The sequence below is a fragment of the Dasypus novemcinctus genome, chromosome 15, assembly GCF_030445035.2.
Source record: "Dasypus novemcinctus isolate mDasNov1 chromosome 15, mDasNov1.1.hap2, whole genome shotgun sequence".
Lineage (NCBI taxonomy): Eukaryota > Metazoa > Chordata > Mammalia > Cingulata > Dasypodidae > Dasypus > Dasypus novemcinctus.
The window spans coordinates 19,476,516-19,502,559 of record NC_080687.1 but is presented as its reverse complement, the minus strand read 5'-3'; the positions used below and the strand labels follow the sequence as shown (position 1 = coordinate 19,502,559).

General features: G+C 37.3%; 1 protein-coding gene across 3 annotated transcripts in view; it reads left to right on the top strand.

The window, feature by feature from the left end:
• The window catches only part of TMCO3 (transmembrane and coiled-coil domains 3), a 91,575-nt gene that overhangs the window by 45,978 nt on the left and 19,553 nt on the right, over positions 1-26,044 (top strand). For all 3 annotated transcript variants that reach the window (XM_058276371.2, XM_058276372.2, XM_058276373.2), the window contains exon 9: positions 12,428-12,623. In XM_058276371.2, coding sequence (XP_058132354.1) covers positions 12,428-12,623 — 196 coding nt within the window. The remainder of the gene's footprint in view (positions 1-12,427; positions 12,624-26,044) is intronic.

Below are 26,044 nucleotides of genomic sequence, written 5' to 3'. Positions count from 1 at the left end.
TTTTTTGTTGTTGTTCTCAATTTCATTTATTTCTGCTCTAATCTTTATTGTTTCTTTCCTTCTGCTTGCTTTGGGATTGCTGTTTTTTTTCCTAATTTCTGTAATTGTTCAGTTAAATCTTTGAGTTTAGCTCTTTCTTCTTTTTTAATATAGACATTTAGAGCTATAAATTTCCCTCTTCGCTGTATCCCAAAAGTTTTGATAAGCTGTGTTCTCGTTCTCATTTGTCTCAGTATATTTACTGATTTCACTTGCAATTTCTTCTTTGATCCACTGATTATTTACGAGTATGTTGTTCAGGCTCCAAATATTTGCAAATTTACTTTTTCCCTATCTATTACTGATTTCCAATTTAATACCATTATGATCTAAGAAGGTCCTGTGTGTAATTTCAGTCTTTTTATATTTATTGGGAGCTACATTGTGCCCTAACTTGTGGTCTATCCTGGAGAAAGATCCGTGGGCGCTTGAGAAGAATGTATAACCGACTGAGTTTGGATCCAGCCTTCTGTGTGTGTGTTAGGTTTAACTCATTTATCATATAGTTCAAGTTCTCTTTCCTAGTTAATCTTCTGTCTGGTTGTTCTATCTAATAATGTGACTGGGATGTTAAATTCTCAAATGATTATTGAAGAGATGTCTGTTCCTCCCTTCAGTTTTTCCAGAGTTTGTCTCATGTATTTTGGGGTATCCTGGTTAGGTGCATAGATATTTATGACTGTTATATCTTCCTGGTAGATTGTCCCTTTTATTAATATATAATAGCTTTCTGTATCTCATAACTTTTTTGCATTTAAAGTCTGTTTTGTCCAATATTAATATAGCTACCCATGCTTTTTTTTTTTTTTTTTTAATTACTATTTGTGTGAAGTATCTTTTTCCAATCTTTCACTTTCAGCCAGTTTGTATCCATGGATCTGAGGTGAGTTTCTTATAAGCACCATATGGATGGCTCATGTTTTTTCATCCATTCTGTCAGCCTATATCTTTTGATTGGGGAGTTTAATCCATTCACATTCAATGATATTACTGTAAATGCATTATTTACTTCCACCATATTATTCTTTGGTTTTCATATATCATATCATATTTTTGTCTTTTTACTCTTGATTATCATTTCTGCTATTCTTTCTTCTGTACTCTCCTCCAGGCCTCTCTATCCTGTCATTTTAATTCAGGTTTTAATATTTCCTGCAAAGGTGGATTCTTTCTTACAAACTCTCTTAGTTTCAGTTTGTTTGTGAATATTTTATACTCACCTTCATATTTGAAGGACAGTTTTGCTGGACAGAGAATTCTCAGCGGGCAGTTTTTCTCTGTCAGTGTCCTGATTGTATCATACAACTGTCTTCTCACCTCCATGGTTTCTGAAGAGAAATCCATGCTTAATCTTACTGGGCATCCCTTGTGTGTGACAGTTTGCCTCTCCCTTGCTGCTCTGAGAATTTTCTCTTTTTCTTTGACATTTGGCATTCCGAGTAGTATTTGTCTTGAAGTAGGTATGTTTGGCTTTATTCTGATTGGGGTATGGTGTGCTTCTTGGACATGTAAGTTCATACCTTTTGTGAGAGATGGGAAATTTTCAGCTCTTATTTCCTTGAACACTCTTTCTGTCCCTTTTCCCTTCTCTTTTGACTTCTGGAACTCCCATGACACATATGTTGTTGGTTTTTGTGTTATCATTCAACTCTCTGAGCCTCTGCTCCATTTTTTCCGTTCTTTTCTCTCTGTTCTTTTCTTTCTTCAATTTCAGCTGTTCTATATCACTTATTCTTTCTTCTATCAGTTCAAGTCTTCTGTTGTATTCTTCTGATGTGTTTTTTTCTAAAGATTTATTTTTTATTTCTCTCCTCTTCCCCCCCCCCAGTTGTCTGCTCTCTGTGTCCATTCACTTTGTGTTCTTCAGTGACTGCTTCTATCCTTATCAGTGGCACCGGGAATCTGTGTTTCTTTTTGTTGCGTCATCTTGTTCTGTCAGCTCTCAGTGTGTGTGGCGCCATTCTTGGGCAGGCTGCACTTTCTTTCGCGCTGGGTGGCTCTCCTTTCGGGGCACACTCCTTGCGCGTGGGGCTCCCCTATGCAGGGGACACCCCTGCGTGGCACAGCACTCCCTGCGTGCATCAGCACTGCACATGGGCCAGCTCCACACGGATCAGGGAGGCCCAGGGTTTGAACCGCGGACCTCCCATGTGGTAGGTGGATGCCCTAGCCATTGGGCCAAGTTCACTTCCCCTAATGTGTTTTTTATCTCACCTATTGTGGTCTTTCATTCCCATCAGTTCTGTTACTTTTCTCTTCAGGATTTCAGATTCTTCTTTGTGCTCATTCAGTGTGTTCTTGATGTCATTTGTCTCTTTACCATATTGTCTTTCAACTCATTAATTTGATTTTGGAAATTTGTGCATATCTCACTAATTCTCTCAAATCCTCTGTCTCTTTTGGGTCTTTGATTCCTTTTCTTGGGCCATGTCTTCCATTTTCTTGATATAGCTTGTAATTTTTTGCTGATGTCTAGGCATCTGATTATCCTATATTTTACTCAGATGCTCAATTTCTCTTTTGTAGGAATTTAGAGACAGGAGGCTGTGTCTTACAACTGCTCTTTGATTCTTGGCTTGACCTGGATTGTTAGGATTGTCCCTGCATGTTGCTCTTAACACAGGCTCTGGAACCAGTAAATTGGTTGCAGACCCACTTCCTAGGGCCTTGGAGAAGGAAGCTATAAAGGCTAGAAAAAGCCTCTCTTACTTGTTTTTCATTTTCTCACATGCACTTCCTTGTTCTGCCAGCAGATGGCACTCTTTGGCAGCTCTGTCCTTGTGCCAGTATCATGCTGTTTTGATTACCATGGCTTTGTAATACGTTTTAAGATTAGGAAGTATGAGTCCTCCAACTTCATTCTTCTGTATGACTTGGCTTTAGCTATGCAGTACCTTTTACCCTTCCGTATAATTTGGTGATTACCTTTTCCATTTCTGCAAAGAAGGCTGTTGAAATTTTGATTGGGATTATTGAATCTATAAATGGCTTTGGGTAGAATTGACATCTTAACAATATTTAGTATTCCAATCCAAGAATACAGAATGCCCTCCATTTATTTAGGTCTTCTGTGATTTCTTTTAGCAATGTTTTGTAGATTTCTGTGTTCAAGTCCTTTACATCTTTGATTAGATTTCTGCCTAGATACTTGATTCTTTTAGTTGCTGTATTAATCAACCAAAGGGGTGCTGATGCAAGTACCAGAAGTCTGTTGGCTTTTATAAAGGGTATTTATTTGGGGTAAAAGCTACAGTTACAAGGACCTCAAGAGTCCAACTCAAGGTTACTTCCTTACGAAATTCTGTTGCCATGTGTTGTAGCAACATGATAGGCGATGTCTGGGAGGATTTAGCCTTCCTCTTTCCTTTTAAGGCTCTGTGGGTCCAGCTTCTTCTGATCTCAGCTGTAGGTTGGCATCAGGCTCATCTCTCTCCCATCAGGCTAAGCTGCTCTGTTCTTTTCACAAGGTCAGCTGTAAACTATCAGGCAAGTGGCACATTGCTCTTCCTGCTCTGCCATGTCTATGGAGCTGTCCCTCTCCCTCTGTGTATCTTCTCTGTATGTCTACTTCCATGTGAGTGTCCATTTTTATAGCCCACCAAGGGGGCAGGGACTCAACCCTGCATGCCCTAATGACGTGGTTGAATCAAAGCCCTAATCTTGATTTAATTTAATGAAAGTCATCTCAGCTGAACCTAATACAATCAAAGAGTATCACACCCAGAGGAACAGACCAGTTTACAAACATAATCAGTATCTCTTTTTTTTAATTATAAATAATATCAGCTTGCCACAGTTGCTGTTGTGAATAGAATATTTTTCTTGATTTCTTCTTCCAGTTGTTCATTGTTTATACATATAAACTGTTGATTTTTGCATGTTGATCATCTACACTCAATCTTCTAGCTAATTTGTATATTAGCTCTAGGAGCTTTTTCATGGCTTTTTCAGGATTTTCTGTAAATAGGATCATCTCATCTGCAAATAGGGAAAGTTTTACTTCTTCTTTTCCAATGTGGATGCCTTTTATTTCTTTTTCTTGTCTAATTGCTCTGGCAGTTACTTCCAGCATAATGTTAAATAACAGTGGTGACAGTAGGCATCCTTTCCTTGTTCCTGATATTAAAGGAAAATCTTTCAGTCTTTCACCTTTAGGTAAAGTGTTAGCTGTGGGCTTTTCATATTGCACTTTATCATATTGAAGAAGTTTCCTTCCACTCTTACTGTTATAAGTGTTTTTAACAAGAAAGCATGCTGTATTTTGTCAAATGCCTCCTATGTGTCAATGGAGATGATCATGTGTTTTTCTTTTTCCTTCATATGTTAGTGTGGCATGTTACACTATTTGATATTCTAATTGTTGAACCAACCTTGCAAACCAGGGATATAACTAGCACTTGCTTGTGATGCATAATTCCTTTAATATGCCATTGGATTAGATTTCCTAGTATTTTGTTGAGGATTTTGCATCTATATCCATAAGCAATATTGGCCTGTAGGTTTTTGGGTTTTTTTAATGATATCTTTCTAACTATGGTATGAGTGTGATGTTAGTCTCATAGCATGAGTTAGGGAGTTTTTTGGATGCATTCATGCCAAATTGGAGTTAAGTCTTCTTGGAATGTTTGGTAGAATTCCCTTGTGAAGCCATCTGGTTCTGGGTTTTCCTTGGTTGAGAGGTTTTTGATTACTGATTCCATTTCTTTGCTAGTAATTTGTTTGTTGAGATCTTTCTTCTTCAGTCAATGTAGGTATTTTTTGTTTTACTAAGAATTAGTTCATTTCATCTAGGTTTATCTAATTTATTGGCATATAGTGGTTCATAATATCCTCTTTTGTCCTTTTTATTTCAGCCAGGTCGATAGTAATGTTCCCCTTATCATTTCTGATTTTAGTTATTTGTATCCTCTCTCTTTTTTCTTTGTCAGTCTGCCTTAAGGTGTGTCAATAATATTGATCTTTTCAAAGAACCAACTTTTGTTTTTGTTAATTCTGTTTTTTAAAAATTTGTTTCATTTATCTCTTATCTTTGTTATTTCCTTCCTTTGCTTACTTTGAGTTTAATTTGCTCCTCTTTTTCTAGTTCTTCAAGTTTTGTGGTTAGGTCTCTAATTAGAAGTCTTTCTTCTTTTTAAATGTAAGCATTTAGAGCTATAAATTTCCCTCCCAACACTGCCTTTGCTGCATCCAGTAAGTTTTGGTATGTTGTATTTGCATTTTCATCTGCTTCAAGATATTTCCTAATTTTGTTTCTGATTTCCTCTTTAACCTGTTGGGTGTTTGAGTATGTTGTTTAATTTTCACATATTTTGAATTTTCCCTTTCTCCCCTTGTTATTGATTTATAATTCCTTTCTTTTGCAGTTGGAGAATATATATTGTATGATTTCAGTATTTTTTAGTTTTCAAGACTTTTTTGTGAATTAACATATAGTCTCTTCTGGAGAATGATGCATGTGTAGTCAAGAGGATTGTGTATTCTGTTTTTGTTGGGTAAAGTGTTCTATTTGTGTCTGTTAGGACTAGTTGGTTCAGGGTATTGTTCAAGTATTGTATTTCCTTTTTGATCGTCTGACTAGATCTTTTATTGACAGTGGTATATTGAAGTTGCCAACTATTATTATAGAGGTGTCTATTTCTCCCTTTAGTTCTGACAGTATTTGCCTTGTGTTTTCTGCATAAATGTTTATGATTATTATATCTTCTTGGTGGATTGGCCCTTTTATTAGTATGTAGTGTCCTTTTTTGCCTCTTGTAACAGTTTTGATTTAAAGTCTATTTTGTCTGATATTAGTAAATCCTATGCCAGCTCTCATTTTATTACTAGTTGCATGTAATATTTTTTTCTTTCTTACGCTTTAAAGCTTCTTATGTCTTTGAGTCTTCAGGTCAGTCTCATAAAAACAGTAAGTTGGACTGTGCATTTTTATCCTTTCTGCCAATACGTGACTTCTATTTAGGATATTTTAATCCATTTACATTCAGTGTAATTACTGATAAGGCAGGACTTCAGCTAATTTTCCTTTGTTTTTTATATGCAGTATATTTTTTGTCCCTGTTTTCCTTTATTATGGCCTTCTTTTCTGTGTAGTTGATCTTTTGTGATGTAACTGATTGATCCTTTTCTCATTTCTGTTTCTATATATATTTTAAATATTTTCTTTGTGATTATTCTGGGGTTTGTATTGAAAACATACCAACATATTAATAGCACTTAGTGTCTACTACTATACCCTTCCCTTTCCTCTCTTTATGTTGTTTTTGTCACCCATTTCTTCTTTATATTTTGTGTGTCCATAACCTGGAAATATGATTTTTTTTCTATTCAATTGTGTTCTAAATCTAATAGGAAGAGTAGAATTATATACTGAGGATATCTTACTTTTTTACGTTTTGCATTTACCCATGTAATTACCTTTAGTGGATATCTTTGTTTCTTCATACTACTCCAAGCTGGTATCTCCTGTCCTTCCTTTCAATCTGAAGAGCTGCATTTAGCATTTCTTGTAGGACAGGTCTCTTGGTGACAAACTTTCTCAGCTGTTGTTTATCCATGAATGTCTTAAAGTCTCTCTCATTATCAGAGAAAAAAATTTTGTTATATAGTTTTTCTCTTTCAGTATCTTAAATAAATCATACTACTGCCTTTTCACCTCCATGGTTTCTGATAAGTAATTGGCACTTTATCTTAATGAGGATCCCTTGTACATGGCAAATCACTCTTCCCTTCTTGCTTTCAGAATTCTCTCTTTATATTTGGCATTTGACAATTTGAGTAGCATGTGTCTTGGAGCATTTCTATTATGGTTTATCCTTTTTGAAGTTTGTTTTGTCTCTTACACTTGTATATTTACACCTTTCATAATATTTGAGAACATTTAGACCATTATTTCCTCAAGTATTCTTTCTGCTTATTTTTCCTTCTCCTCTCCCTCTGGGACTCCCATAATACATATGATTCATGATGTCCCATAGATCCCTTAGTATCTTCTCACTTTTTTTCATTCTTTTCTCTCTCCTTTTCCAATTGTATGGTTTTGATTGCCCTTTCTTCTAGTTTGTTCATTGTTTCTTCTGGCTGTTCAAATCTGCTGTTGAATAACTAGTGTATTTTTTTTTTCAGGGAAGCTTTAGATTACATAAATGTTAAATCAAAAATATAGAGGAGGGAACAGATGTGACTCAAGCAGTTGAGCACCCACCTCCCACATGGGAGATCCCAAATTCAGTTCCCAGTGCCTGCTGAAAAAACAAAACAACAAGCAAAACAAGTGATAAAACCCACTCAGGTCAATTGTAACAACTGTATCACACTAATGAAGGATGTTGTTAATGTGGGAAAGTGTGGGAGGGGTAGGAAGTGGGCATATAGGAATCCCCTACATTTTTTATGTAACATTTATGTAATTTAAGTGTCCTTTAAAAAAAAAAGCCAACTCAGGGAAGCTAATGTGTTTCAGTGGTTGAGTGCCACTTCCTACATACAAGATCCCAGATTCAATCCTTGGTCCCTGGTACCTCAAAAAAAAAAAAAAAATTGGGAATTCCATATACCACACTCACCCTCACTTTCCCACATTAACAACTTCTTTCACTAGTGTGTTACATTTGTTACAATTGATGAACCATACTGAAGTGCTACAAACTATGGACTGTAGTTTACACTTTGCCCCACAAAATTTTATAGATTTTGACAAAATGTAAAATGTCCTGTGTCTGACGTTGCAGTGTCATGCAGGATAATTCCCATTTCTCAAACATGCCCCCATGTTACACCTATTCTTCCCTCTGCCTCTTTCCAGGATCTCTAGTGGTCACTGCCTTTGTATCAGTGATACAAGTTCTTCCATTGCTAGAATAATAATAAATCTGTAATAGAATAATAATACATCTACGTTAGTCCATTGTTCATTCCCCAATCTTGAGGATTTGGGGGTGATAATGCCCACTCTGTTTCTGATTGAGAGGGGGCAGATGGATGGAACTGTTTCACTTGAGTTTTAGATACTCTCTGTTTTGGGGGATGGACAATGTCCATCATCATTATTTTGTTAGTTGCCCTGGGTGAGCCCACTGAACTAGAGAGTAAGGATTGCAACTCTGCTAAGATTCAGTGCATATATGATTCAACTGGCATATGAACAGACTGAAGATTTAAGTCTCTGGGACATATAATTAACAAGTATAGTGCTAATTATACGTTCAAATAAAAGAGGTAGAAGAGCGATGTGTAGGGAAATTATAAATGAGTCTAACTCCAATACATTGGGGAGCATATATTCTAAAGTAAAGTCCACTGACAGGGTGCTGAATTCCTGAGCTATGTGCCCTACCACCTGGATGTCTCTAGAGCCCCCAGGAGCTCTGCTATTTGAGGTACCAGTTACCATGGCAGTCAGTGAGATCCTGCTGATATGTGCATAAGCGTAGCCTCTGGAATGACCTCCTGACTCACTTTGATATCTCTTAGCCAGAAAGACTCATTTGTATTTAATATTTCTCCCTTTTGGTCAATGCCTTTTTCCAGATGCATTGCTAGTTGGTGCTTGGTAATAATCCCTCAGTGCCAAGGAGGCTCAATCCCGAGAGTCATGTCCCACATGAGGGGAAGGTAGTTCATTTATATGCTGAGTTTGGCTTAGAGTCCACATTCAAGCAACAAGGAGACTTTCAGGAGGTAACTCTTAGACAATATATAATACTGGTCTAAGTTTCAATTTCTAGAGAAAAGGATCGTGAGCACAATCATCAATATCAAGAGCCTGGCCTAATGATCTGTCCTCCTTTGCTAAGCACTGCGCATGTACTCAGAGGATTCTTGCTGCTCTATTAGAGAATGTAGGAGGATTTCCCAGGATGAGAATTCAATATTATAACTAGTATATTTTTAATTTCCATTATTGTATTTTTCATCCCCATAAACTCTGTATGTTCCTTTTTAAACTTTCTAATTCTTCTTTTTGTTCACACACATTATCTTCTTTATATCCTTTAATTCTATATCCTTACTTAGTTTTCTCTTATCCGTATTTTCCTTTAGTTCCTTTACCTGATACAGGAGATTTGTCTTTGATTAGTTTTGAAGTTTTAATATATTCCCTTGAATGAGCCATTTCTTCCTGTTTCTTGTATGGCTTATGATCTTTTGTTGATATCTGGGCATTTGATTGTTTTATGTGCTAATTCTGGAAGTCAGTTTCTCCCTCTTGCATAGGGTTTTAGTGTAGATAGCCTGTGTTGTAAGGCTCTGTATCAGTCAGCCAAGGGGGTGTTGATGCAAAATACCAGAAGCCTATTAGCTTTTATAAAAGGTATTTTTTGGGGGTAGAAGCTTACAGTCACAAGGCCATAAAGAATAGGTTACTTCCCTTACTAAATTATGTTGCCACCTCTTGAAGCAATATGGCTGCCCATCTCTAGGAGGGTTTAGCCTTCCTCTTCCTCCTAAGGCTCCATGGTCCCAGCTTCTTCCAGTCTCAGCTATAGGCTAGCATAAGGCTTGTCTCTCTCCCTGGGGCTTATTTCTTTCCAGGCTTTCTTAGCTGTTCAGGTCTCTGGTCTCTTCAGCTGCAAACTAAAGTGAACAGCTTGGCTCTCTCCTTGGGGCTCCAGGATCCAAAACTAAACTCTCTGTGTTCTCATTCTCCGTGTTTTTACTTCTCTCTCTTTGAGCATCTGTTTATATAGCCCACAAGGGGGGAGGGTGGCAGGGACTCAAACCAAATCACCCTAATGACCTGGTCAAATAAAAGCCCTAATTGTTACTTAATAAAATAAAAGTAAAACCTCTGAATCTAATACAATCGAATATACCCAGGGGAGCAGATCAGTCTACAAACACAAAAATATATTTTTTTGTAATTCATAAACCAGTACCAAACTGCCACAGACTCTTTTCTTTTTAAAAAATATATTTCTATTTATTTTTAAAAGATACATAGATCACATAAAATGTTACATTAAAAAATATAGGAGGTTCCCATATGCCCCACTCCCCATCCTCCCCTCTTTTCTGACATCAACAACTTCTTTCATTAGTGTGGTACACAGGCTCTTTTCAACCCTTGATCCAGTCTATACTGAATCTTTAGAACAGCCTGTGTTTCCATGTTTTAAATTTGGATTTTCTCAGGGTTTTTTGCACTTACCTTTCTCTGGGCATGCACCATAACTTTTAAGATTTCCCTATTATATGTGACTATTTCCCCTCCAGAAGATTTCCTTTCTTCTATTCTTCCTCCAAGAATCTTGGGTTGTTCTCTTTGTTTTTATACAGATTTTCCTCCTGAGCAGCTATAATTTCATAAATGACTCTCCTACACTCTGGGCTGCCTTTTCACTTCATCTTTCAGCCCCCAGCCTGCCCTGCCTTATGGCTGTTCATCTACCCCTTTTTGTACAGCTTTTCTCTCTCCGGTAACTTCCATGTTAGGGATCCCATGCCACAAAACCAAATGGGGTCATAGTCACCCAATTTTTTGCTTAGGTTCACCAGCAATTAAGGACCAGACTGGAAGTGTGTACAACTTGCCAGTAGTTTTACCGCTGGTAGCTCTGCCTTGGTCTTTTTTTTTTTTAAGATTTATTTATTTATTTTAAATTTCTCTCCCCTTCCCTGCCACCCCTAGTTGTCTGTTCTCTGTGTCCATTCGCTGTGTGTTCTTCTTTGTCCACTTGCATTCTTGTCAGCAGCCCAGGAATCTATATCTCTTTTTGTTGCATCATCTTGTTGCGTCAGCTCTCTGTGTGTGGGCACCACTCCTGGGCAGGCTGCACTTTTTACGTGCATGGTGGCTTTCCTTATGAGGCGCACTCCTTTTGCACATGGGGCTCCCCTACACGGGGGACACCCTGGTGTGGCACGGCACTCCTTGCACACATCAGCACTGCACATGGATCAGCTCACCACACGGGTCAGACAGAGGCCCTGGGTTTGAACCTGGACCTCTCATGTAGTAGGTAGACGCTCTATCAGTTGAGCCAAATCCACTTCTCTCTGCCTTGGTCTTTGTGACTTTGGGTCCCTGTGCCTCAGTGTGCATGGGACTCTTAAGTTGCTGTCGTGGGTGGCTCTGTGGTCATTGACCGTAAGAGGAGGTGCCCGGGCCAAAGCTCTACTGCTATGAGTCTCTTAAACTGTACAGGACCAAGCTTGGGGGAGAATTCCAGGCAAATCTCAGCTGCTCTCCTTCCTCATTTTTTTGGTTTTTGTTTTTTGTGTTTAATTTGGTAGGGTTTTTTTTCTTTGATTCAGCATTTGCGGAGTCTATATCCAGTTTCTGTCATTCTCCCTTTTTTCCTTTATTGTGGCCTTCTTTTCTGTGTAATCTTTTGTGATATAACTGATTTATCCCTTTCTCATTTTTGTTTCTAACCTATTTTATTCTACGGCAATGGATAAATTTCTGTAACTTGCCAGAGCTTCAGACTAAATTCTCACACTGGCTCATTCTCTTAAGTAGCAAATGTGGATTGTTTCAGAAAAACTTCTAAGGAATTTTTCCCTATCATTTGCTTATTTACCGATTATTGATTTCTTCATCCCATTTTTCCTTGCTTCAAGCCCAGCTCTGTTCTAATTTCCCGAGGTAATCATTTAGCAACTTGAGATCTGTGTTTCCAGCACTGCTATTTTAAGCCTGATTGCAGTGACAAATACTTTCTTAGCAATCAGATATATATTCTTCCATTGATAAGGAGAACCTTTTAAACCAGAATTTTGGACTTGATAGCTTTCTAAATATAAATGTCTAAGTTTTTAAAAATTTATTATTTTATTTGTAAATACTACAGATAGAAGGTTGTGCCTTTCTTGTGGAAGTCTTTAGAATGAGGTCTTAATATATTCTGAAATCTGAATACAGTATGTTCTAAAATGATCTTAGTAAATAGTCATTTTCTCTGTAATTAAATAATGTACATGAAATTCAGAATTCTGGCTTGGGATAAGGTAATATTTTGCTGATAGTTGCTGGTGTTTTTTCACCACGCCTCTAGTTATGAAACTCTGCAGTGTAATATTACAGGGTAACTATTCCTTTACAAAGAATTTCAAATGGGGGTTAATTCTTGATAAGGAATATTATCGTCAACCCTTGCTTAAGATATATCAGTGGTCAGTCAAGAGTCTTTACATTCTATAAAAGTTATTTTTTCCTAAGTATTGTTTGCAAAGAAATCCAACTTCTGTATTATATTCAGATAACTCCCTTTCTGAGATTAATATGATTCATAGGTTTTATTTTAGCAATTAGAGATAAAAATATGTATTTGGGTAATTAATATTCTAACATTTTAAAGGGAAAAAAGAACAGAAGATGATTTTACTGGGTTTTAGAGAAATATGGTTTGAAGGTGAAATAACATGTCTTTTTTTTTTTCTTTCCTAGCATTGTCATGGAAATACTGCGAATACTGGTTTTGGTTGGTCAAATTCTCTTTTCACTAGCTGCTGTTTTTCTTTTATGTCTTATTATAAAGACTTATCTCATAGGACCATATTATCGAAAACTACATTTGGAAAGTAAAGGGAACAAAGAAATCCTTATTTTAGGAGTATCTGCTTTCATCTTTTTGATGTTAACGGTAATTCTCAAACTATCTATATATGTTATATAATCTGACTTACAATCTGTTTCACTGAAAACTTATAATAATGCTTTTCATCTTTTCATTTTAATACAGGTTAAAATATTTGAAACATCTATTAGTTTTTTAAAATTTATACACAGTTTATTGTGTTGCCCATCAGTGTATAATACAATGAACTAAACCTCTTTAACTGTTTTGACTTATACTCTTAAGCATTTGGCTAAAATTTTATTTATGAATGCTGCATTAAGAACAAATTTCCCAATCAAGTTGGTGAATTGAGATGCTTCAGGGCTCTGTCCCCCAACAGAAGTGGGGTTTTTTTAGTTGTTGTTTTGGTTTGTTTTCGTTTGGTTAGAGAAGTTGTGAGCTTACAAAACAATCGTGAATGACTTACAGAATTCCCAAATATCACCTCACCACCAGCACCTCGCCACAGAAGTTTTGAACCACCAAGAAGAACTGGCAGAAACATTCCTCTCAAACCTCTAGGAAACAGTTAAAGGGTTGCAATAAAAGGGCAAGCACTGAATCCAGAAAAATGCTACTATTATTAAAAGTGGTAGGATTTCATAATAGGCCCCTCCGCTATCCCTCACCCGCTCAGTGTGGAGATGGCCCACATTCCCAGGGCAGTTCCCTGGTTCTGGTTCTGGAAGGAACAGAGTAACCCTCAAGCACATAATGGGAGCATGTATGTCCAGCCCATTCTGTCTGGTGGTGGCCTAAGGAGCTCACTTTCTCAGGACTTGCTCTGCATGTAGAAGGTGGCTCATTGAGCTCTCCTATAGAACATTCCTATAGAGCAATCAAATGGATGCCTGGGTAAAAAATTGCTGGCTATAGAACATAGAATGTGATAGCCAGGAGCTTGAGGAAACTGTATCCTAGGGAAGAGGGGACATTCAGAACTGTGTAAATGGGATTTTCTAAGGACCATATGTACATCCCAAGAAGAAGAGTTAACAGAGATTAAGAACCTGTATGACAGTGACACCATCAAGGATACCAATATATGCATTGTGGAAGTTCCAGAAGGAGAAGAAAGAGATAAATGGGCAGAGATATTATTCAGACTCATGACACAGCAATTTATAATCAGACTCAAATGTCAGAAATAAAGAGACTTTTGAAAGCTGTGAGAGAAAAACAACATCACGTACAAGAGAGCCTCAATAAGATTAAGTCCTGATTTCTCATCAGAAACCATGGAAGCAAGAAAGCAGTGGAGTAACATATTTAAAGTGCTGAAACCAAGAAACTGCCAACCAAGAATTCTATATCTGACAAAACTATCTTTCAAAAATGAAGCAGAGATAAAGACTTCCCAGATAAACAAAAGCCAAAGGAGCTCATCACCACTAGATCAGCCCTATCAGAGGTGCTAAAGAGTTTTGCAGGTTGTAAGGAAAGGACAATAGATAGAAGCCACATGAAGAAATAGTTCCTGTAAAGGTAGCATGAGGGGTAAATATAAATGCAAGTACAATTGTATTTTCTTTATTTCCTATAGGATTTAAAAGACAGATGCATAAAATGTTATGATAGATTAAAGGTTTAGGACTCATAATGTATTTTTTTTTTAAGATTTATTTTTTTATTTATTTCTCTCCCTTCCCCCTCCCCCCCCAGTTGTCTGCTCTCTGTGTCCACTCGCTGCGTGTTCTTCTGTGACCGCTTCTATCCTTATCAGTGGCACCAGGAATCTGTGTTTCTTTTTGTTGCTTCATCTTGTTGTGTCAGCTCTCCGCATGTGCGGTGCCATTCTTGAGCAGCCTGCACTTTCTTTTGCGCTGGGCGGCTCTCCTTACGGGGCGCACTCCTTGCGCATGGAGCTCCCCTACATGGGGGACACCCCTGCATGGCAGGGCACTCCTTGCGTGCATCAGCACTGCACATGGGCCAGTTCCACATGTGTCAAGGAGGCCCGGGGTTTGAACCACAGACCTCCCATGTGGTAGGCGGATGCCCTAACCACTGGGCCAAGTCTGCTTCCCTCATAATGTATTAACATGTCATTTGTGACAAGAACCAAATAATAAAGGTTTGGGGACAGAGGGATGCAGGAACATACTTAAGTTGGTATCAGAGCAAACAAAATTGTTTAAGATTTAGTATGTTAAATTTAAGCTTCATGGTAACTATGAAGAAAATATTGGAGAATTTGCAAGCTTGTGGAGATAGAAATTAGAATACAGGTTGCCAGGATCAGAGAGCAGGAAGAATGAGAAGTTAAAGTGTAATGGGTGTAGGGTTTCTGGTTGGGGAAAGGGAAAAGTTTTAATAATGGAAGCTTGTGAGGATGCCACAATATTATAAATGTGATTAATCCCATTGATTGGTATGCTTAAGAGTGGTTGTGTGGGGAAGTTTGTGTTATATATATGTTCTCACAATTAAAAAAAAAAAAAGTTCAGCTGAAGAGACTGGCTATGATAGATGCTATATGTGATCCTGGATAGGATCTAATAAGAGAGGAGAGAAGGCTCAAAAGGACATTGTTGAGACATATGAAAACATTGGGATATAGATAGTTTTATAACAGTGTTAACTTTTTTACCTTGATAATTGCAGTTAAGGTAGTTACATGAATTAATATCCTTGTTCTTATCCTTGTGTGCAAGGAGCATGACATACAGTCTACACTCAAGTGTTCAGAAAATGGACTAATAAATAGATGATAGATAGATGTATATAATATTACTAATGTGGCAAAGTGGTAAAATTTGTGGATCTGAGTATCTTTGGGGGGATGGTTGCAGTCTTTTGAAGTTCTCTATATGGGATTTGTAGAATTTTTATTAACTGTTTTAAGTTTGAAAGTATTTCAAAATGAAAAGTTAAAAAAAGCATACCACATCTACTTGAGGAAAAGAAAATGCCACATAAACACCATTGTTAAATCTTATTACTCTTACAAGTTTCAAACATCTTGGCATCTGAAATACAAGTTTAGCAGTTTTAAAACAATATTTAGTTCTGTTTAATGATAACAAACTAGTTAACAATGTAATTTCTTTAGCCAAAATATGAGAAATTCATTATTGATAGCTGGATTTTCCTTATTTTAGAGGCAGGCTTTTCATGTATTTTGGGGACAATACTGTTAGACTTCCATAATTAGTCTACATGTTAACACTTTCCTTATTAAAATAGCTTAAAATTATTGATATTGGCAATCTGATCACACTCATAATTTCAAAAGGCAAATTTTGTGCTAAATTGTAGAACTAGTAGTCTATCTCCAAATTGCTTTCCTAAACCTTTATATTTCAGAATATTCTTTAATTTTATTAACCCCAAAATGAGCTTTATGTGGAAAGTTGATTCTCAGCTAAGTAAATTAACAGACTTTCACTTCTAGTATGATATATTAGATGTACTTTTTCCTATTCTTCTTCCTAAATACAACTAAACCCCCTAAATATCTTGAGCATTATACATAAAACAAATAGAAGGGACTCTTAAAAGAAAAGGCAGCAAGCTGGCTAGGGACCCTGGAACCTGAGAAAGACAATGTGTTCTCTGGATTTTCCTTTTTGCTTCACATAGGTTAGACTTGAGACTGAAGAAGCCAGCAACCTGGAAACACCAATAAGTACAGACCAAAAAAAACTCATACAAAACCCTACTCTCTCTAGCCTAAGTTCCAAGAATGGGGTAGCCTAGTAAGACAGAAAACTTTTAAATGATAATCACGTTACTTCAGCCAAACACCACAGAAAAACTTGTTACACCACCTACATTGGCAAAGGCCAAGTAGGAAGCCTAGACTACCATCCTTATTCGGCTGTAACAAGGCACACCAATACCCCTGCCGTGGTAGTATCACAGAAGGCTGAGTAAGGAGACAGGACTTCTATCCCTTCTAGTCAGTGAGGAGCTTCCCCTCCCACCCCTCCACCTCCAGTTTCGTGCAGAACACACAAGGAGCTAGAACATACAGGCCTGTTGGGTTTCAGCAGAGGCTGAGTGGGGAATATGCACTTCTACCTCCTCCTTTGTCAGAGTAGAGTTAAAGAAAACCACCTAAAACAGAAGGTTTAAATAAGATCTGGGGTCTTGTAATGTGAAAATTTTGAGGTTTCAACAGAAAATCACTCATGATACTGAGAATCAGAAAGATCACAAAAGGAATAAAAACATAGGCTCTATAGATGTCAACACTGAGGTGACAGTTATGTTAGACTTATCTAACAAAGATTTTAAAGCAGTGCCATGAAAAAAGTTTTAATGTGCAATTATGAACATGCGGTAAAATGGGAAAAAAAGAGCAAAGTATAGAAATAGAAAGTCTCAGCAAAGAAATAAAAGATATAAAGAGGAGCCAAGTGGAAATTATTAACTGGAAAATTAATAACCAAAACAAAAAGTCTGGTGAGTGGGGTCAACAACAGAATGCAGAGGACAGAGGAAAGAATCAATGAATTGGGAATTTCAAGGGAAGATTGGCAGAGTAGGAACTCCAAGACTTAATGCTTCCACCGAAATATTTAACAGGCAGGAACTGTCTGAAAACACTATTTTGAAACAACAGAGGCCAGAATACTGTACAGCATCCAGGGAAAAGTGGGAGGAAGAAGCTGATAAATTATGGTAAAAAACTGTTACTTGCTGTCTCCTTGCTGTGGGAGCTTCCAGTGTCCATCCCCCACTTGCACCAGCCACCATAGGGTTCAGTCCCCAGCCTAGCAGCTGGTAACACCATGGGATATAAAAATCCTCTTCCCCAAGACCCCAAGAGGGGTCGGCACAACCAGTCACTGATCATGGCTTTTGATTAGCAAATTCAGATCACTGGGTTTGACTTTGAGGAAAGCTGTTATTACAGTCCACCCTAGAAAAGGTAGTGGCAGCCATTCTTCAGTGATAGCCATTGTTTCAATGCTCTTCAGACTAGGGCTGAAGCAGTGGAGATTTAAAAGATGTAGGTCTTCCTCAGGGCTCTGGGGGAAAGTTAGCCAAAAGGCTGAATTTTCTGGGCAGGTCAGGAAAGCTCAGCATTGGTGAGCCATAGGAGAAGTTTTTGGCATCCTTTCTGATACCCTCCAAGGGTACTTTGGTCCCAGTTTGCTCCCCCTTCTTGGGTCCCTGGCTGTGCTTTGAATGGGAATGACTGAACTGGAAAAGTATGCCTCTGGGTGACGCCCCCTCCAAGAATTTTCCTTCCAGGCAAAAACAGCATTAGACAATAAAAGGAGTGTAAAAAAAATTCTAGGGTTTAACAGTCTAGGACAAAGGCTTGCTGTTTTCAGATACCTGGGAAGGGAGGTTTAGCCCCTGGATAACAGGACAACCAAAGTCCTGATAACAGGGAACTCCAAAACAACTAACAAGTATAGTTCAGGTCAAGACAGAGGCCCAGTAAGATAGGGAAAACCCTGCACAGTGCATTTGCCTTGGGCAGACCTTCCTGATAGGGTTGAAGCTCAAGAAAACTTCTGTCTTTTCACGGGTGGGTTACAAAACCAGGAAACAGACATCCCATGGAGTAAATCTGAGAGTTACCATATTAAAGTGTACACTGTGCAACAGCAGAGTACAAGACAAACAGGAAATGATGGCCCATTCAAAGGAAGAGGATAAAAAAAGAAACACCACTGAAGAATATGAGAATGTGGACACACTGAACAAAGCCTTTACAAAAATTATTGTAAAATGCTTAAGGAGATGAAGGAAAGTACAGAGAAGGAACTACAGAATATCCAGAAGACAGTGAATGAACAATATGAGAGTCTAAGTAAAGAAATAGAAAAGTTTACAAGGAACTAAACAGAACTATTGGAGGTAAAGACCATAATAACTGAAATGAAAAATGCCCAAGAGGATTTCTATAGTAGAATGGAGCTGGTAGAAGAAAGAATCAGCGAACTTGAAGACAAGACACTTGAAATGAGTCAGGCTGAGGAGTAGAAAGATAAACAAATAAATAATGAAAATAGCTCAAGACAGCTATGAGACACCATCAGGTGCCAGCTGGAGAAGAAAGGGAAAAGGAGCAGAAGGAATAATCAAGGAAATAATGACAGAGAAATCCCAAACTTAGCAAAAGACATGAATATGCATTTCCAAGAATCCCAGAGAACTCCAAACAGGATAAACATGAAGAAAAATATACCTCATCCTATACTGATTACATTATCAAATGCAGAAGCTGAGAGAGTTCTGAAGGCTGCAAGAGAAAAGCAATGTGTTTGATCCTAGGGAATCCCAATAAGGTTGAGTGCTGACTTCTCACCAAAACCATGGAGGTAAGGGTACAGTGGGCTGAAATGCTTAAAGTGATGAAAGGAAACAACTGCCAGCTAGGACTATTATATCCAATGAGCTTCTGTTTCAGAAATGAAGGCGAGATTAAGACTTTCTCAGATAAACAAAAGCTGAGGGAATACATCACCACTAGACCTCCCCAACAATCAGTGCTAAAGGGAATTCTTCAGACTGAAATGAAAGGACACTAAACAGTGGTTCAAAGCAAAACACCTGAAGTAAAGGTAACCTTTTGGGTAATTATAAATGCCAGTATTATTGTATAGTTTAGCATGGCACTCCACTTCTAACTTTCTACAGTTGCTAAAATGCAAATGTCTAAAAAAGTAATGATAACTCTAGATTTCTGGACATAAGTACAAGATGTGTGAACAAGTACAAAAAAATACTGAGAGTAGAGGGTACAGAAAAATATATGTACATGCTATTGGATTAAGTTGGTATCAAACCAAATAAAATTATTACATATTTAGGATGTTAAATTTAACCCTATGGTAACCATGAGGAAACAGATGAAAAATATACCCAGATAGAAACAAGAAGGCATTCAATATGATAGAATGCAAGAAAGCAAATAAACCTTAAAAGTAGGTTTTTACAGAAGTGAGAGCCAAAAAAGGTTTAAGACTTAGGAAGGCTAAATAGCAAAAAGAAGAAAGACCTGCATTATCGGTAATGACTTTAAATGTAAATGGATTAAACTCTCCAGTCAAAAGGCAGAGTTTGGCTGAATGGGTAAAAATGCATGACTCAGCTATATGCTGTTTGCAGAGACTCACTGTGAAATCAAAGATACAAGTAGATTGATGATGAAAGGATGGAAAAACATATTGTGCAAGTAGTAACCAAAAGAAAAGCTGGGGTGGCTATACTAATATTGGATAAAATATACTCGAGGTCAAAATCAGTTACAAAATCAGTAAAATGGTCATTACATACTGATAAAAGGAACTGTTCAACAGGATGATGTAATAGTAATAAGTATATATGCAACTAACAGCAAAACTTGAAAATATTTGACATAAACACTGAAAGATTCGAAGGGAGAATTTGACAGTTCTACATTAATAGTAGGAGTCTTTAACATGCCACTCTGAATAATGAATAGAACATCTAGTCAGAAGATCAATAAGGAAGTACAGGACTTGAATGATACACTAAACCAGCTAGACCTAAAAGACATATAAAGGATATTGTTCCCATTGAAAACAAATGCACATTTCTTTCAAGTGCAATTGCGTCATTCTCCAGGATAGAAGACCATATGCTTGGTCACAAAGCAAGTCTCAAAAAATATTGAAATCATGCGATGTATTATATATTTTCTGACCACAATGGAATTAAGCTAGAAATCAATAACAGAGGTAGAAAAGGAAAATTCATAAATATGTGGAAATTAAACAGCATACTCTTAACCAATGGGTTAAAGAGGAAATCAGGGGAAGCGGACTTGGCCCAATGGATAGGGCATCCACCTACCACATGGTAGGTCCGCGGTTCAAACCCCAGGCCCCCTTGACCCTTGTAGAGCTGGCCCATGCGCAGTGCTGATGCGCACAAGGAGTGCCATGCCATGCAGGGGTGTTCCCTGTGTAGAGGAGCCCCACATGCAAGGAGTGCACCCCGTAAGGAGAGCTGCCCAGTGCGAAAGAAAATTCAGCCTGCCCAGGAATGGCACCGCACACACGGACACCTGACACAACAAGATGACGCAACAAAAAGAAACACAGATTCCCGGTGCCGCTGATGAGGCTAGAATTTGTCGCAGAAGAACACACAGCGAATGGACAAAGAGAGCAGACAACTGGGAGGTGGGGGGAGAGGGAAAATTAAGTAAAAATAAATCTTTAAAAAGAAGAGGAAATCAGAACCAAAATTAGGAAATATTTTGAGGCAAATCAGAATGAAAAATATAACATACCAAAACTTATGTGATGCAGCGAAGGCAGTGCTGAAAGAGAAATTTATAGCTCTAAATGCTTAAATTAAAAAAAGAAGAAAGACTTCAACTAAGAGACCTAACCTAAAAACTGGGTAACTAGAAAAAGAAGAGCAAGCTAAACCCAAAGCAAGCAGGAAGAGGGAAATAACAAAAATCAGTATAGAGAAAAATATTATAGAAAACAAAAAAATATTAGAACTATTTTTTTAAAAAGTTGGTTCTTTGAAAATATCAGCACAGTTAACACACTTTTAGCTAGACTGATAAAGCAAAAGAGACAGGATACGAATAATGAAAATCAGAAATGAAAAGGCGACATTACTACCAACCCCACTGAAACAAAAAGGACTGTAAGAGGCTATAAATAACACTATACGCCAACAAATTAGATAACCTAGATGAAATGGGCTAATTCTTAGAAGTATACTAACTACCTACATTGACTGAAGAAGGAAGAGAAGATCTTAACAAATACTTGTAAAAAGAGTGAATCAGCAATCAAGAGCCTCACAACAAAACACAAAAACAGATGATTTCACAGAGGAATTCTACCAACCATTCCAGGAAAACGTAACTCCAAATCTGCTCATACTTTTTGAAAAATTTAAGCGTGGGAACACTGCTTTGCTCATTCTATGAGGCCAACCTCACCCTCATACCAAAGCCAAATAAAGATACCACAAGAATAGAAAATCCCAACCAATGTATCTTATGAATACAGATGTAAAAGTCTTCAACGGAATACTAGTAAACCAAACCCTACAGCTTATTAAGGAATTATATACCATAATCAAGTAGATTTATCCCTGGCATTCAAGGTTGTGTCAACATAAGAAAATCAGTTAATGCAATACAACACATTAACACAATAAAGGAAAAAAGACAACAACTCATGACCATCTCAGTCGACACAGAAAAGGCATTTGACAAATACAGCACATACTCTTGATGAAAATACCTAGAACAGTAGGAATAGAAGGAAACTTGCTTAACATGATCAAGGACTTATATGAAAAGACAACAGCTAACATCTTATCTAATGGTGAAAGACTGAAAGATTTTCCTCTAAGATCAGGAACAAGGAAAGGATGCCCACAGTCACCACTGTTATTCAACAATGTACTGGAATTAACTGCCAGAGCAATTAGTCAAGAAAAATAAAAGGCATCCACATTGGAAAGGAAGAAGTAAAACTTTCTCTCTGCAGATGACATGATCCTAATTTCAGAAAATCCTGAAAAAAGCCAAGAAAAAGCTCCTAGAGCTAATATACAAATTCAGTGAAGTGGGAGGGTAGAATATCAACACACAAAAATCGATGGTGTTTATATGCACAAGCAATGAACAATTGGAAGAAGAAATTTAAAAAAATATTCCTTTCACATTAGCAACTAAAAGAATCAAATATCTAGGAAGAAATCTAACCAAAGATGTAAATGACTTGTACATAGAAATCTACAAAACATTGCTGAAATAAATCACAGAAGACCTAAATAAATAGAGGACATTCTGTATTCTTGGATTGGAACACTAAATATCAAGATGTCAGTCCTACCCAAAGCAATTTATAGATTCAACAATCCCAACCAAAGTTTCAACAACCTTCTTTGCAGAAATGGAAAAAGCAGTCATTAAATTATATGGAAAGTAAAAGGTCCTGAATAGCTAAAGCCATCTTGTGAAGAAGAATGAAGTTGGAGGACTCACATTTTCCAGTCTTAAAACATATTATAATACAAAGCCATGGTAATCAAGACAGCATGGTACTGACACAAGGACAGATGCATAGGCTAGTGGCCCACATTGAAAGCTCAGAAATCAACCCTCACATTTATGGTCAACTGATTTTTGACAAGATGGCAGAGACCACTCAATTGGGAAAGAATAGTCTCTTCAACACATGCTGCTAGGAAAACTGGATCTTTGTTTTTAGAAGAAAAGGAGAACCCCTACCTCACACAATACACAAAATTGAACTCAAAATGGATCAAAGACCGAAATATAAGGCTAGAACTATCAACTGTATAGTAGAAAGTATAGGGAAGCATCTCTAGGACCTTGTCTTAGGCAATGGTTTCTTAGACTTTACACTGAAAGCACAATCAGCAAAAACAATAATAAATAAATGGGACTAATTAAAACCAAAAGGTTTTGTTTCTCAAGGAACTACATCATGAAAGTAAAAAGAAATCCTACACAGTGGGAAAAAATATTTTAAACTATATATCCAAAAAAAGATTATTATCCCCTATCTAGAGAGAGAAATTCTTCAACTTAACAGTGAAAAGACAAACAACCCAATTTAAAAATGGGCAAAAAGTCTTGAATAGACAGCTCTCTAGAGAAGATATACACATGGCCAGAAAGCACATGAAAAGATGCTTAACATCATTAGCCTTCAGGGAAATGCAAGTTAAAACCACAAGATACCATTTCACACCCTTTAAAAAATGGAAAATAACAAGTATTGGAGAGAATGCAGAGAAATAAGAAAACTCATTTACTGCTGGTGGCATTGTAAAATGGTGCAGCCGTTGTGGAAGACAGATTGATGGTTCATGAGAAAGAGAAGTATAGAATTACATATGCTGGCAATCTCACTACTAGGTATATACCCAAAAGAATTGAAAGCAAGGACTCAAACAGTTATTTGCGTACTGATGTTCATAGCAGCATTATTTATATTTGCCAAAAGATAGGCGCACCTAAATATCCATCAACCCTTGAATGCATAAACAAAATCTCATTTATACATACTATAGAATATTACTCAGCCATAAAAAGAAATGAAGTCCTTATACATGGGTGAATCTTGAAGACATCATGTTGAATGAAATAAGCCAGACACAAAAGTGTGTGATCTCACTGATTTATAACAATTTGAATAAGCAAACTCATAATATCAGGATGTAGAACATAGGTTACTAAGAGATGGGATGGGTGAGGATAGGAAATGGGAAGTTAAAGGTTAAAATGTACAGATTCCACTTTGGAATGATGATAATGTTTGGTAATTGGTTGTGGTGATGGTAGCACAAACTGAATGTAATTAACAGCACTGAAATTTATTTGTGATTATTATTACAAGGGAAAATATTAGATTTTATGTATGGTAACAGAATAATTTTTTTTAATTCATGGAACTACTGTATACAATCAGTGAACCCTAAGTTAAACCATAGGCTTTAATTAATAGTACAGTTATAAAAATCAATTTGTCATCGTTGTAACAAATGTTCCACACTAGTGCAGGGTCTTGGTGATAGGGTGGTATATGGGAATCCTATATTTTATGCATATTTTTTCTGTGAACCCACTTCTTTAATAAAGTTTTTTTTTTAAATCAATGAATTGAAAGATAGAACTATACATATTGCCCAATTTGAACACAGAGAACATATACTTGAGAAAGAAAAAAAAAAAACTGTTACTGCGAGTATAACAAGATCTAACATTCATGTCATGGATTCATGGAAGGAGAGTTGAGAGTGGGACTGAAAAGGAAAAAGGGTTGAAAATGTCCCAAATTTGGCAAGAGACATAAACCTGTCGATAAAAGAAGCTGAGAAAAAACCCCAAAATCATACCAGCACATATCATAATTAAATTTCTGAAAACTAAAGATTAATGTTTTAGTTTGCCATGGGGCTGCTGATACAGAGTGCCAGAAATGTGTTGGCTTTTATAGTGGGAACTTTATTAGGGTAAAAGCTTACAGTTCCAAGGCCGTGAAAGATCTAAATCAAAGCACCATCAGAGATGTGTCCTCACCAAAGTCAGCTACTGGCGATCCTAGCATCCTGCCATGTGGTCGTCAGGCAAGATGGTAGATCTTTCTGTCTCTACTTTTTCCTTGAACTCAGCTGTGCCAATCAGTCATCTCTCCCTGGGCCTTACCTCCTTGAGCCTTTTGGGCTTTCTTTCCTTGAGCTCAGCTGTGGGTAACCTAGAGTCCTTTCTTTCACATGACTTGATCAAAATGGCAACTTCCTTTCTCTGTGTTTCTTTCTTTGTGTCTCCCTTTATATCAGACCCAGCAAGAGGATGGAGACTCAAGCTGGTTCATGCCTCACTGAGTCAATCCAAAGCCCTAAACCTATCTTTCCAAGTAATCATAGGCTCCTTAACTGAATTTAATGCAATCAAAGGTCCCCACATCAACAGGAATGGGTTCTTTTAAGAACATAGTTTTTTTCTGGGATTCACAAAATTCAACATTCACAAGGAAAAAAATCTTGAAAGAAATCAGAGAAAATCAACACTTTACCTATAAGGCACAATCAGTTTGAATGGCAGTGCATTTCTCATCATTAATCATGGGTGCCAAGTGCTGAAAGAAAAAGAAACATCAACCCTAAATTTTATACCCAGAAAATATATCCTTCAAAAATGAAGCAGAAAACTAGTCTCAGGTGATTAAAAACTAAGAGAGTCTGTTACCAGCAGACCAATGTAAAAGAATGGCTAGTAGAAGTTTTCTAAACAAAAAGAAAACCATGAAAGAGGGAACCTTGGACTATCAAGATGAATAAAGAACACAGTAAACAAAAATAGTGATAAGTAACATTAGGCTTTCCTTTTCCTCTTGAATTTTCTAAATTATGTTTGATGGTTGAAGCAAAAATTATAACACAGCTCGATGTTGCTTTAATTGTAGATAGAGGAAATATTTTGAACTGATATTAAACACAGGTTAGGGTAAAGGGACGTTAAGGAAGATAAAGCTTCTATACTTTATTCAAACTGGTTAAATGATGACTGTAAATTGTGAAGAGTTATATATATAATGTAATACCTAGAGCAACCAGCAGCCACTAAAAAAGTAATACAGAAAGATACACTTGGGAAGCAGATGTGGCTCAAGCAATTGGGCTCCCATCTACCATATAGGAGGTCCAGGGTTTGATGCCCAGGGCCTCCTGGTGAAGACAAGCTGGCCTGTGCAGAGTACTGCCCTGCACAGGAGTGCCAGCCCATGCAGAGAGCTGGCCCAGCAAGATGATGCACAAAAAGAGACACAGAAGAGATAATAAGAGACATAGCAGATCAGGGAGCTGAGGTGGCTCAAGAGAATGATCGCCTCTCTCCCACTCCGGAAGGCCCCAGGATCAGTTCCCAGAGCCACCTAATGAGAGTGAAAGCAGACAGTGGTGGGGGGGAGATGGGGGATAAGTAAATAATCTTTTCTAAAAAAAAAGATACA